We start from the raw sequence: 14,537 nt of genomic DNA, 5'->3' as shown, positions 1-14,537 counted from the left end.
TCGAACCTGCAACCTCTCAGTCCATGGGACAATGCTCCAACCAACTGAGTCATGCCAGCCAGGGCAAGTTATATAAAAGATTTTAAAAACAAATGTCACATCATCAATTTCTGAGTTACGTATTTCGTGAAAGGCATTTCTTAGTAGAGAAATCGTATGCGCTGTAAGGCACCTAGTATAATACAATGGCATGGACGCGGCAGATATTCAATAAAATTGTTGTAACTTCTGTTGATAGTTTTGTGGTTGTTCATTTAGCCACCTGGTACAAATCAGCCAGCAGGTAGGGTGGCACTGACCTATGAAACTTTTGAGGCTGGGTAGTGTAAATCAGAAAAAGACTAATCAGAAAAGAGGCCCCATCTAACAATTAACAGATGTCAATCCATAATTTGGCATAAGCTACAACCTTACATTGTTAATAATCTTCCTATACATGTCAGCTGACTCTGAAATAAGTAGGCCTGTGTGGCTTATGCATTCACAGCTCAAATAACATCTGACACTTTAGTAAGAGGTAATCAACAACTTTTTTATACATCTGATGTTTCATAAATTTACGTCTTATAAACTATGTTCTGGGAAAAGAATTACACATTTTTGCCTAAACTCTGTTGATTTCCCATTGCTTGGAGAATACTGGTCTACCTAATTCCTTCAAAAGGAATTCAAAGCACTGTATCAGACTTCCATCCACAACCTTCATTCTAGCCGCAACGATGCAGCACTTACCAAACTCACTATATACTTTTGTGCCTCTAAATACCTGCCAATCTGGTTCTCTGTGCAGTTCAAGACACACGTGCCTATTTATCTGCAAAGCCCACCTCATCAGCTCTTCTGTGCAGTGTTCCCAAAACTGACCACCACTTCGACCACCAATCCTTCTCTCCACTTGGCAGCCACCTTTATTAAAGCGTTTTCACAGATACATTATTTGTCTGCCTTCTCCTTTGTGAAACTTTCTAAGACTCCCATACGCAGAGTTTAGCACTCCATTCATTGTCCAACCTTCTCCCTGGGATGTAATTCTACTCCAACACATAACACAGCACCCTGGAATTATTTATCTTTATCATTACCAACCCTATTAGACTCTGTGCTTCTTCAGGATATCCTCTCATTTATTACTGTATCCCCAGGGCCTAGCTAATACTTGATACACAGTAGGTGTTCAATAAATGTTATTAAATGAATAAACAAACAAGCAAAAAACCACAATTGCTTTCTATCAATCAGAAAACAAACCAACCTGGTAGTAAGCATTCAGCCTCGACACCTGCTTCCTGAGCACCGACGCAGGATCCTTACTCTCCAGCGATGAAACATTAGGAAACGAAAGTGGGTATGCGGCAAACGAGTGTGGCTGAAGGAACTGAGGATGCTGCCCGGGGAGGCGCAGTCCTCCACAAAGGGAAAAGAGAGCCCTTCAAATGTGGGGCAGCCCTCGCCTTAACTGCAGGAGGCTGACTCACACAGCAGAGACCGGTGCTAGAAGGGATGCTTTGCTAACATTCAGTACGACAGATCCTAATAAAAACGCTTCTGCATCTCCACGAAGTGACAGGCAAAGGCCCATTTTCACTTAGAGATTTTCTTTTTTTTAAAAAATAGATTTTGTTTATTTATTTGTAGAGAGAGGGGAAGGAAGGGAGAAAGAGAGGGAGAGAAACATCAATCTGTGGTTGTCTCTCACATGTCCCCTACTGGGGACCTGGCCCACAACCCAGGCACGTGCTCTGACTGGGAATCGAACCGGTGACCCTTGGATTCACAGGCCAGCACTCAATCCACTGAGCCACACCAGCCAGGGGTCACTTAGAGATTTTCTTAGAGAACAACTGACTGGGAATATAACAGTTACATTAATTCTTAACATCAATTATCTGCATGAAAAATTTGATATATATAATTTTTAAGGAAAAGAACGTAAACCAGAATTAATGTGGCATGATGTGAAAAAATTACAGCATTCTAATATGCCTAATCTATGGTACAAGAATATACGCATCTGTGCACATGTATAACACAACAAAGTGTTTTTCTTACACACCTTCATGTTTTAACTTCTGGGCAGTGTAAATCAGAAAAAGACTAAAACATAAAATCTATTGTAAATATAAAAATACATGGGAATGCTCACATAATATGATTACTGAATTTTGCCATATATAATGTGCACTTTTTTGCCCAAATTTTTGAAGGAAAAGTAAGGATGTGCATTATACATGTATCTCATGATTATACACCATGGGTACAATAATCCCGTGTATAATGCACACAAAAACATGGGTACGCATCATACACGGGAGCGCATTGTATATGACAAAATCCGGTTATTCAGCAAGTGCTTGCCAAAACGCTGGGGAACACAGGAGACATGAGCACGCACAGTGTAACGTCACCATTCCCAGGAAACCTGCAGTCCTACTGCAGAGCATTCCGCTACAAGGGACTCATAGAGCTGAGAAAAAATAAGCAAGGATATCACTGAACTTGTCATAAAAAGAAAAATGTAACTACGGCCAATTGATTGTCCTTTTTTACTGAAACAGTTGTCTTCAACAGATTTAAACACCATTTTTACTGGCCACATGGAAGTTGAAAAATTTTATAAACTATACCTCAAGCTATAAACATTTTGAGAACCAAAACTACTTTATAAAGGAAAATAAATACAATGTTACTACATTTTGAAATTTAAAAAAAATCTTCATTTCATAACAATTACATGCTATGCACATATAACATTCTTATAATTATTATTAACATATGCAACATTGTTTATGAAAGTTTTAACTGCTCTTGGCTTCTTTTCTTGCTTTGTCATAAGCAAGACACCTACAATATGCAGATGTTGGCCTTTATGTTAAAAATAAAATTTACCAACAAAAAATGTGGCATAAAGTTTCTATTGACTGTAAAGTATAGTTTGTCTCTCAAGACAGAAGCTTCTTACTCTCCTTTTTGTAATGTAAATGTTAATTTGAGTTATGGACATAAGAATACAGACATATTCAATAGATGTTACCCCTTACTCATTGTTTAAGTTTTGAGAAAACCTTGTTACGTTGTGTTTGATTATAGCTGCCTAAATTGTTTCAGAAAGTAAGCAGATATAAATAATAACTTAATTTTGAACTGAGCAAGACCATTAACTACATTTAAAATTTTTAAAAAATTATTTGTTACTGAAAGTACTTATTTTGCATGCTACCAAAGGCTTCTTTACCTGCAGATGGCTGGGAAACATTCCTGAAGGCCTTTCTTTTTAACTAGAGATCCTTCAAGGCAGTACATAATGATGTCCATAACCTGCATAGAAAAGATACAAATCTAAAATTAATTTCTAATACTTAACTTTCCAAATTTTACATTATTAACTTAGACCTCACTTGCCCGTGGAAATGCTAGACAGTTTAATCGTAATGTTTACTTTAAAACTACAGTATATTTACTTTATACTACAGGCTATTCTTTTATCTGTGAAAAACATTTCTTAGAAAAGGCAATAAAATAAACTACTTATTTCCTTTAAAGGCTATTTATATTTATATCCAGTGTAGCAACTTTTATTCAAACACATTGTGTGTTTTAGTTTATTTATAATGAAAGATGTCAAAGAGAACATGATCTTTAAAAATTACTCAAATGTAGACTCATTAATTCGGTGTGAATGATAAATGGACATAGAAATCATTTTGACTTTTGAGGACAGTTAACTAAGGTCTCCAGAAATGGTACAAAAGTTAATTCATTTTAGTTATCTCTTTCTTTTTTTTAGAGATTTACCTTACTACACTGGACTATTTAGGCTATGGATATGTCATTTCAAACAGGATATTCTTACCTCCACAAGAAGATCCACAACATCTGTGGGCATCTTTTCAATAAGAATTTCGATGACTCTCAGAATCTCCCCTTTAGCTCGTGCGAGAGTTGTCGTGTGCATATTCTGCTGCGATTGGGTATTTGCCGCAAGAGCAGTGTGTCTGTGGACCTGTGAAAACATTCCATGCTGCAGGTGTGCCTGACACTTGGTAGAGTTTTACATCTCTAGCCATTGGTTTGTTTTTCACTTATCACAATAGAAAAATAAAAGAATCAACAATCAGAAATCTCCAAGGATGAGTCAGGAAATTTTTTGATTGCAAAAGAAGGTATTGAGTATGATATAAATTCAGGTAAGTCTTCTCTAATTAAATTTTGTAAGGTCCTGGGTACATGAGGCTTTAATACAATGTTACCACGACATTGCTTTAAAAAGGACTGAAGGCTTGTGAAGCTGGTGTATTTGTCCCTGAAGTGGAGAGCAGTTAAGAGATTCAGCAAATTTAAGACATAATCCTTGCTCTCAAGTAATCAGAGTAAGTGATGTTTATATGGCACCTTGTCTCAGGCAGCAGTTCAGCTGCTTTATAATCCAGTTGGGAAATTCAAATAAACACGCCTTCAAAAATAATAAGCATTGTAAATAATGTAAATTTAGTATGATCCCCCACCCCAATACAAATTGTACGTCTTAGATGGTTCAGCGCGTTCATGGACGCTGGCCCAGCCCTGGACTAGCCAGCGGGAGGGGGCAGGGGGGAGTCAGGAACCCTGTAGTATTTTACTCAAAAACTCTAAGTGAAGTGGAAAACTTGTTTTTAAAAGATTTTTTAAAATTTAAAAAATTCATCACAGGTCAGACAGAGCCCATACCCCATGGACACCAAGTCTGTACAATATTCAGGCTGAAATGGAACAAATCTTTAAAAAAAATTAGGAGCCTATCCTCCTTTTCTGATTCTTCCACTAGTAAGGCCTATAGGAAAGATCCTATAATTGGTTCATTGTTCTCTACTAGGTTTTCAGCTAGATGTGGGCAATTAGTTAGAACACTATGAATGTGGGAATCAATTGGCATTCAAGTCTTTAGTTGTGACATGTAATAGGAAAAATAATTAGCAACTTTATGACTTTTACATTTTGTTTACAGTTGGAGAGCCTGTGTTAAATAAGAGGTTTGGTTTTGATGACAGGTAGATACATTTGTAAAATGTAAAGACCTTTAATATATGGAGGTGGGAGGAGCAATAGTAGTTTACAGTTGTTCATATGAAAAATAATACAATAATTAATAAATAATAATACAAGAATAAACTCTGTTTTGCATACTCACAACTGTAAACCTACTTTTGTTCCACCCTGTATTTTAATTTGAATAAGCTTGCTGTATCAAACTGAAAAATTATTGTGGAGTATTTATGTGTGAATTAACTTCCAGAATAGAAATGAGTAGAAAAGCACAAAGTACTGAATGCACCGCTGTGGAATTCAGGGTGTCTGCCCAGGTACAATGTATTCATCTCAGTACACAATTACTAACTGGCACTGTTAGAGAACAGACTGGAAGGATTAGTTCTGGACGCGGACCCTCAGCTCACAACATCAACCAACGCCTCTGAAGGAGAGGACGGAGCCCTGGAGATGCGCTCACCTCTTTGGCGATCGTGGTGATGAAGGCGGGTGGTCTGGCCGTGGCGATGAGTGAGAGGGCGTGCCTGGCCGAGCGGGCGGAGTCAGCTGCTGGGCTCAGAGGCAGCCCCATTGTGATGCTAAACAGGGATCAGAAAGAAGAAGAAAAAGAAAAGAAGCATTAGAAATATAGACTGAAAAGATTAGACACAGCTTATAATGTCAGTTCAAGGTCAATGGGAGCACTCAAACAGTTAGAATATAATGGACTTGCAACAATGAGCAGTGATTAGGAGTCAGAGTGTTCTGGCATCAAATACAAAATCGAATAATTAACCGTGAAGATTGAAAACAGTATGTGCATCTGTCCAAAGTGTTACAAACGCCTTGTTAACAAATTATCAAGAACTAGTACTGAATACATATCACAAAGCTCAGAATAAGGCAGGAACAAATATTTTGCTGGGCATTCTCCATTTTTTCCCTAAAAAATGTTAAAGGTAATTTGCTTATGATGCTGCATTAACAGGCTATATTTAAGGCTACATATCTAAAAGGGAGCAAAATTCACTCCTATCCATAAAATTATCACAAGAACTGAGAATGACAAAATTATTTTTAGCTTGTATACCTTGTATACTATTTTTAGTTTAAAATAGCCTTTGCACTGCTAGTTTAACCCCACACTTACTGCTTAGAACCAATCCACTAATCAGTATGCTCTGCCAATAGTTACTTACTATTAATGAAAAAAATTACAGCAACTGATATGTAGCCTGGCATTGTCCAGGCAATACATAAGAATATGTACATGATAAAATAAATCTTTCCAAACTGTGAGAATGTCCTAATAGGGTAGTGACGTTATTTATATTCCTTTGCCAACCCTAAAACATACAAACAATACTTTTCTGTTTCCTAGCTTCCTTTACACAGACTGCTCTGAAAAGTATTGACTTTTAAATTAAAATGCAGCATGTCGCTCACACATTAACTGTATACAAAGTGTATTTTGTTATTAAGAGACCCATTCATATTTTCTCCCTCTAGTTAAATAACTTTTATATTTAAAAATCCCTATGAAGTCACAAGATCTGTCCTGCTCTAATTAAACAAGTCTGTGTGCTTTGTGTAAACTGGATTATGTTTACTAAAAATTCTCAAAAACTTTACAGGTATTTCTATAATTTACCTAAGAATCATTATTTTGAGTTTTAGTTGAAAATTAAGATGCATTATATAGGCATTCTCATCATTGTTAAAAGAAAGTACAGTGATTATAGAAAATTCTGCTTACAATTTCCTTGTGACTGTTATGCTGCTTAAATCTCTGAGAATATAAGTGTCAAAGCAGAAACACAGAGCGGAGATGATGGTGGATCTTCCTTTGATTTTTTTTTTCAAGTATATTTTATTGATTATGCTGTTTCAGTTGTCCCAATTTTTCTCTCCCATTATCCCCCCTCCCTCCAACATCCCCACCCCAGTTCCTGTCCATGGGTCGTTCTTTGGCGTCTCCATTTCCTATACTATTCTTAACCTCCCCCTGCCTATTTTGGGCCTACCAATTATGCTTCTCATTCCCAGAAAGATGTGATCCCAGAGGACAGACACACACATTGAACGACAGACAGAAGGCAGGCGCTGAGGGGCGCGCCACCCCAAGGCAGATCCCATCGCCAGGGGTCCCGGGAGGTGCTCAGCAGGAGAGCAAGGTGGGGCAGCTGAGCGAGTTTCTTTCCTGGATTAAACTTTAATTCTGAGGATTCGGTAAAAGAAATGTTTACTACGTGAGTAATGTTGGGGCTGGATTGCTTAATAATTATAAAGTGTAGATCTTATTTTAAGTCAGGTTGTAAGACATTCAAACGCTCATTAAACTTTTCAGATAAACTCTATGTCTCCCTTTTTCATCAATGCAAATGGATAGGTGCTGATGATACTGACAGGCTAAAAACAAATAAAAAATGGTACATTAATTGAATAATTCTAAACAAACCTAAATCAAATTTTATAAGATCAATAAAAATCACAGAATAGAGGAGTTGGAACGGATCTCTTAGTAGCGTCCCTGCGGAGCCAGGGAAAGTGTTAGGGAGGTCGGAGACCGTGACACGGGCTGCGAAAGAGTTCCCCAAGAGAGGAAAGTGCAGACGGTAAAGGGTTTATTGTTACTTTCCCAAGGGAGGGAAAGGGCTGGGTGCACCAGCACCAGCACTGAGGGGTTGGGGCTGTGAGTTTCTGTCGGGTGAGGGGTGGTTGTCGAGCAGGAGGTTTCCGTTGGGCCGCCCCTTTTTTTGATGTTATCTTTGGGTGCAGGGTCCGGTGGTCATTGTGGTCTGGTCCGTCCTGCTCGATGGTTCCAAGAGCCTCTGCGCCTTCAGGGCGCTTCCAGTAATTTTCTAGTCTTGAGGACAAAGGCTCATGAAGCAATTAGGGTCGATCATGCCTCTTGGGGACCAGCAGGCTCTGGGAAGGAGGGCCCGAGAAAGTGGCTTTTGTCCTATTAAAAAGGAGAGTCTATCTCCTGGTCAGCCTATCCCACTCCTGGAAGGAGGATACAGAGGAAGGAAACTGGACATGGAACCCAAGGGCTACGTTTGAAGTCAGACTCCGGTGCTATCTATCATTGCATGTTGCCTGTGTCTGCCCCCAAACATCCCTACAAGGCAAGTGACATCAGCATGTCATGGAGAAATCATGTCCAGAGAAGTTTTGTGCTGAGCCTAGGTAATAGTGATGTCTTTCAGAATAGCTGACCTTTGGAGAAACGTGGGGGAAGGGCCTTGATAATATTATAGTTCGCCGAATTCATGAACTGGTAATATAAACGAACTCAGTGGCTCTGGGTGAATGGATTGCATCCCTAAGAGAAACTGCTAGTAGTGTGCCGCATTACTTGGACTTCAGCTCTGTCTTATTCAGTACCACGAGTGGTTTGAATAAAGATACAGGCTGCAAGGTTATCAACTAGTGTGGATGGATATAAAGTTGTCACAGAAAGCAGCTGTGGTAAGGGTTGGTGAGGGGTGGCGGGGTCTAGAAGCTATAGAAAAATGGGGAAGGAAGCTCACCAAAGACATACGATTTTAAGCATTGCCCATGGAGTCCAGTGGAAGCTGGAACAGCCAACGTGTTGAAGAGGCGTCAATGTGAGCGTTGAGTGTTTCCCACCAGCAGCGTGGCAGCCTGGGCACACGACTGCACGAAGTGACAGCTCTGTTGTTCTGGGGCCAGGGCTCTGCAGAGACCTCCAGAGCTCGCACAGTGTAAAGGCGGGAGGGCTGTGAGTGTGGTAACAGAAAGGAGTTGCCAAGGCACCGGGGAAGAAGAGAACCCTTGTCTCTCTCCTCTACGGTCTGTTCAACGTGCCACTCTCAAGGCAATCTTTCAAGAGCAGCGGCTTTATCTCCTGGTTAGCCTGCTTAAAAACGCCCAGTGGCCCCAACTGCTTCTAAGAAAAATCTTCAACTCTTTGGTGTGAGACTCTGACCCTCCATGTCTCGTTTCACTAATTTATAACTCAATCTTCTCAGCGTCAATGCTCCAGAGGCAGGCTAATTTCAAAGTTGGTCCCTAAAATTCTGTTCCTATTTCTATTGTAGTATTTTGCCAATGCCTCTCCCCTACCGTTTTCCCTCCCCTTTGTTCAATTCTGTGGAAGCCCAGATGGTATTCAGCGACTGCTATAGCACTCAGTTACTTTCTGCTGAAACAAAAACAACTACCATTGGTACCCCTGCATTCTGGGCCCTCAGCCTTGACCCCCATCTGCCAGGCGGTATGAGTTAGTTTTGTATTGTGAACTCCATACAGATTAGGAGTGTGCCTCCTAAGCCTCTGTTTCCCCCCAAAGTGCCTAGTACAGCCCTTGGACAAAGTGGTGGCTCAACAGTTATGCACTAAATGAAGTTACCTGGCAAATGCAGCAGGAAAAAAAAATCACTTAAGCCAGCTATTTGACTGAATTGACCAGGCAGTGAAGTCAAAGTAATTGATCTGGTTGTCCCAACAGACACGGTCTCATTCTGCATGTAGTTATCTTTAAAGTCAAGAGTGCACCGTGTGTGGGACTCTAAATGAAGAAGGATCGTATTATCAGAGGTTTGAAATTAAAGAGGCATCTGCCTTATTCTGGAATCTGTATGTAGGCACAGAACTCACTCTTTTCATCTGATTCTGCTTATCTGGCTGTTGTGCATACCATTTATCATACGAGTTTATAGGTTGGGCCGTTGGTTCAGTCTTCATTCTAAAAGAATACGATATGAGGCACTCTCTGTTTTACTCAGCATTTCAGTATACACATCCAATATGAAATACTAGAGATGATAGATATTAGAAATAAAAACATGAATAGAAAAATGGCCCACTCAGGCGGCGCTCATTCCTTACACGGCTGCTCATTCATCCTGTTCTAATCCTCATTCCATTGCAGTAAAAGCATTTTAGAAGTTACAGGGAAGACCACTTCAGTTAAATGTCACCGTCTGTGACGGTCAGACTTCCCCATCTGTCAAATTGAGGAATACTGTGAGGGGACGTTCAGGGGGAAAAACACTTAAACTTCCATTGCGCAGTCCGCCAATCATGGTCAGCAGTGTTACGGATTAAATATTTGTGTATCCCCCTTAGATTTCACATCATGGAACCCTAACCCTCATTGTCATGGTGTTTGGAGATGGGCCTTTGGGAGGTTATTGGGGGTCAATGAGGCCACGAGGGTGGGGCCCTCGTGATGGGATTAGTGGCCTACAAGAGACACCAGAGAGCTTGCTGGGTCTCTCTCTCCTCAGTCATGAGCACAAAGAGCTCATGTGAGGACACAGCAACAAGGAAGAGGCCTCAGAAGGAATCGCGCCTGGCCAGCATCTCCATCGTAGACTTCCAAGCCTCAAGACCTGTGAGCAATACATTTCTCTTGTTTAAGTCATCAAGTCCGTGGTATTTTGTTATGGCAGCCCGAGCTGACTAGAACCAACAGTAACAGGGTACCAAAAACACTCCCCATTGAAAACAAACACTTAACATTATTTTGAAAATGCATGCTTAGTTACAGAACATCTGGGAATTCCTGCTTATCCCTTCCTGGTAAGAGAGGTGTGTTAACAACTGTCTTTAATGTAATAAGGAATATTCAATTCCTCTCTGTCATATCGGACCTTAATTTGATAATTCATAGGTGACTTTAATTCCCTTAACTCAAAGATGACAATTCCTCCAACAAGTGCTTATTTTTTAGGCCCATGCCCTCTATGTTGCATACCTTCACAACATATTTATTGTTATTGAGCACAGTGGATGAGAGACAAGATTCATATTGTTTTCATCTGCAAAATGGAGGCAATAATGCCTATTTCCTGAGCCTCCCTGTATTTAGATGGGAACATGTGTGGTGTGTGCAGCAGAAGAACTCACAGGGAGCGAGCATTCGCTAGGAGGACGGCATTCCACACCTCTTTTCCCGCATGCTGCCAGCTATGTGGCAGGTGCCGAAAGCAAGGAGAAAAAAAATCACTAGCACTCTTTTTATAAAGCAAAAGGTAAAACCAATGTTCTCTCTGACCTAAGTCTATTCCCAGCGGTAACCAGGAAGGACGTCATCTGGAGCTGAGATGGGAGCATCCCATGGTTTAAGTTCTGTGAGGCATTAATGAATAAAATTCATTAATAGCAACACTTATTGTACTTTCACTCTCTAGCATCTTTGGGGCACACCTGTGCTGTGCCACCTCTGTCCTTTTGCATGTCCTTGTCCTCACCCTCCTGTCCTCATAAGCATCTAGATGAAAGAGTCACGTGAAGCTCGCCCTTGCACACCCTCGGGTCACCCAGCTATCTGTCTCTCCTTGTGCTCTGAACGCACACGGACCTCTTCCTCTCCTGCTCCCTTTGCATCCTGCCATCTCCAGGCAGGTCTAACCTCTCCTGTAAGATGGCAAGGGAGTCAGAGACGGGAAACTTTGTTTTCTGCTGCTTTATAACCATGCATAATATCTAACACTGTCCCTTCCACACATTCGCCACTCAATAAATGCTTGCTTACTTAATAAACAGAGTTTAAGATTTGTCAAAATATTTTAAAGCATTAGAAAATACCTGGTGAGATTTTGGTTTCAAAGATGTAAAATTCTAAGTCATGTTTCTAAAATAAAGGCATCATTAATTCTGGAAAATGCCCTATTCATTTTGAGCCACACAGAGTTTCTGCAGGAGAGCTCCCAGGAGTCGTCTCTGCTAGAGGATGGCGATGCGCAGGAGAGGAAGGACTCTAGGCAGCAGCCTACATTAGGCAGCTACACTGGGCAGCAGCAGGCCGCTCCTTAAACCTCTTCCTTCCCTCCTAAACTCGCAAAAATGGGAATAAAGCGGGGAACACTCACAGCCTGTGTGCTTTCTTTTTCAATAAACGTGACCTGAAATTTCAAAAAGCGTACACTTCTTAATAAAGCGAGCTTAGCGCCGCAGTCCGAAGCAGGCGGCTGGCACTGTAATTGGTGTGCACGTGACTCAGGAGCACAGGGCTGGCCTGGGAGGGCACTGTGAGCATGGGAGGTGCACGTGACCCACACATGCTGCTGCTCCCTTTCTCCCCATCCCAGTCCTTCTGCAGCCTGTACCCAGTGTGTCATGGCTAGAATGGGCCATTTTCAATCTAAATCTTGTTATAGATTAATAAGCAAACATTTTCTTGCTTATTATGCAATTTATCATGATGAAAATTACATTGGACTCCTCAAGGCTAAATGCTGATACATTCATTTATTCAGAGCAGTGTATAAAGAGTCATACTAATCTTCATGACAGAAAAGGATATAATAGCAAGGTGTAAATTACCTACTGAAAAACTATAGCATTTGTGCCTGTAGACATACTGCATGTATTTAGATAAAACACAAGCGCATCTGTAGGTTTGCTGATACAAGCTTCATGTAAACTTTTTACTTAAAAACAAAATATTACATACTAAACCTAAATTAAAAGCCCATCCCTTCTCTTCCCAGGCAACAAAACAAGAGTGGGACACCGTTGAAACTGTGTTTAGATCAGGTTTAAAAATAATCTAAAATATTAGATTAAAATAAAATTTTAGACAATCAAAAAATATTAAAGGACACCAGGGAGCTGTAGTCACAGAAGCCAGCACTGGACACTTTGGAGGGTATCTCTGGCGCATGTGGCTGAGGGGAGGGCAAAGGCTGGAAACTCGTTCTGGGGCTTCGCACAAAGGCCAGCGGCCTCTGACTACTGCTGCTGCAAGCGCATGGGCTGATATTCCCTTCTAACCCTTCCAGGCGATCTAGACCCTCCCAACCTTCAGTATCCATAAACTATCCTGGCTACCGTTATGCCTATGGTTCATTCCAGAAATGGGCAGCTCTTGATCTGCCGAACACTAGGACCACAACAATGGCTCCACCACCACCTAGGTAACATCCTTTTAATCTCCTCATAGGTGCTAATGCTCTCCTAAGCACTTTGCAAATGTACTCATTTCACAGCAACCTTATGAGGGAGGCACTTTACTTAGCCCCACTTACGGAGGGAGCTGAGGTACAGAGATGAAGTAACTTGCTGAAGGGCCTACAGCCAGGGAGACGCCGAGGTGCAGTGCAGGAGCAGGCGGGTAATGAGATGACAGGTGGGGACAGCTGCCTATTTGAAATACCTTCCTCCTACAATAGAGCTTGGGATTTTGGGCTGGGACTGCCCAGTCTGTAGACAAAGCCAAGCCTTCAAGTCTAGCCCTCACTTGTTTCTTTGGCCTCCATTTCTGAGCACAGAGCAGCCGTCAGAAAGGCTACAGCACAAAGGATGCTGGGACAGAGAGAATTGTGGGCAAAGAACTCCAGTGTTTTGTTAAAGATTAATAACGCTAAGAATGAAATCCCATCCATTGAGGAAATCAAAGAGGTGATCACATTCACATTAAGGGAGGCATCAGAGGACAGTTCAAGAATTCCTACCACTGGGAATTCATACTCACAACCAGAAAATAAGTGTTGGTGAGGATGCGGAGAACGTGGAAGTCTTGTACACTACTGGGAGGAATGTGAAATGGTGCAGCCACTGTGGAACATAGTGCTTCCTCATTAATAGTTAAACACAGAATTACCATATGACTCAATTCTACTTTTAGGTGTTTACCCAAGAGAAATAAAAATAGGTATTCAAACAAATACCTGTGTATAAATGTTCATAGCAGCATTGCTCACAAAGACAAAAGATGGAAACAACCCACATGTCCATCAACAGATAAATGGACAAACAAAATGTGATACATCCATGAACGGACTATTATCCAACTACAAAAAGGAAGTCTCGATACATGCTACAACATGGATGAACCTTGGAGACATGCTAAGTGAAAGAAGCCCGGCTCAGAAGGCCACATACTGCGTAATTCCACTTAAGTGAAATGTTTAGAATAGGCAAATTCATAGCGATAGAAAACATCAGTGAGTGCCAGGGACTGGTGTGTGCGGGGAGAACGGGGAGTGACTGCTTAATGGGAATGGAGTTTCCATTCGGAACAACTGTTTTCAGGAGCTCGATAGCAGAGATGGTCGTATAACCTTGTGAATGCACTTAAAGACGCAGAATTATATACTTTAAGATGTCTAGAGGGGTAAATTTCACGTTGTGTGTGTGTTATACCATACACACACACACACACAAACCCAAACCCCCAGAAAACTTCCTTCAGGAATCAGGAGGCTGAGTTCTCAAGTCAACCCTAACCTCCCCCAGCCTCCAACTCCTAGCCATTGGTGACCAAAGGTGTCCATTTCTTTGATCTGAGCACCTCCCTCAGCTCCCCTTCCTATTCTATCAGTCGCCCCACTGCTTCCCTGGATCACTGCAACCTCCTAGGACTGGTCTTCTACTGGTGCAAATAAAACCTCAATAAAGCTGATTTTAAAATTAAAAGAGTGTAAAGAAGTAATTCCCCAAACTATTTGGTCATGTGTTCTATCAGTAAAACATTTTGGGCAAGTATAATATGTACCACTTTCCTTATAAATAATATGTATATCCTATTATTAGCTAATAATCACAGTAAACGATTTTAAAAC

General features: G+C 41.0%; 1 protein-coding gene across 2 annotated transcripts in view; it reads right to left on the bottom strand.

The window, feature by feature from the left end:
* WDR7 (WD repeat domain 7) overlaps positions 1-14,537 on the bottom strand; it is a 287,900-nt gene that overhangs the window by 70,025 nt on the left and 203,338 nt on the right. For both annotated transcript variants that reach the window (XM_054583717.1, XM_054583718.1), the window contains 3 exons: positions 5,483-5,600; positions 3,851-4,000; positions 3,233-3,315 (listed from right to left, as the gene is read on the bottom strand). In XM_054583717.1, coding sequence (XP_054439692.1) covers positions 3,233-3,315; positions 3,851-4,000; positions 5,483-5,600 — 351 coding nt within the window. The remainder of the gene's footprint in view (positions 1-3,232; positions 3,316-3,850; positions 4,001-5,482; positions 5,601-14,537) is intronic.

The sequence above is a fragment of the Pteronotus mesoamericanus genome, unplaced genomic scaffold, assembly GCF_021234165.1.
Source record: "Pteronotus mesoamericanus isolate MK-2021 breed Mesoamerican mustached bat unplaced genomic scaffold, CSHL_Meso_final contig_74, whole genome shotgun sequence".
NCBI classification, from domain to species: domain Eukaryota; kingdom Metazoa; phylum Chordata; class Mammalia; order Chiroptera; family Mormoopidae; genus Pteronotus; species Pteronotus mesoamericanus.
This window is presented reverse-complemented; position numbering and strand designations above follow the sequence as displayed.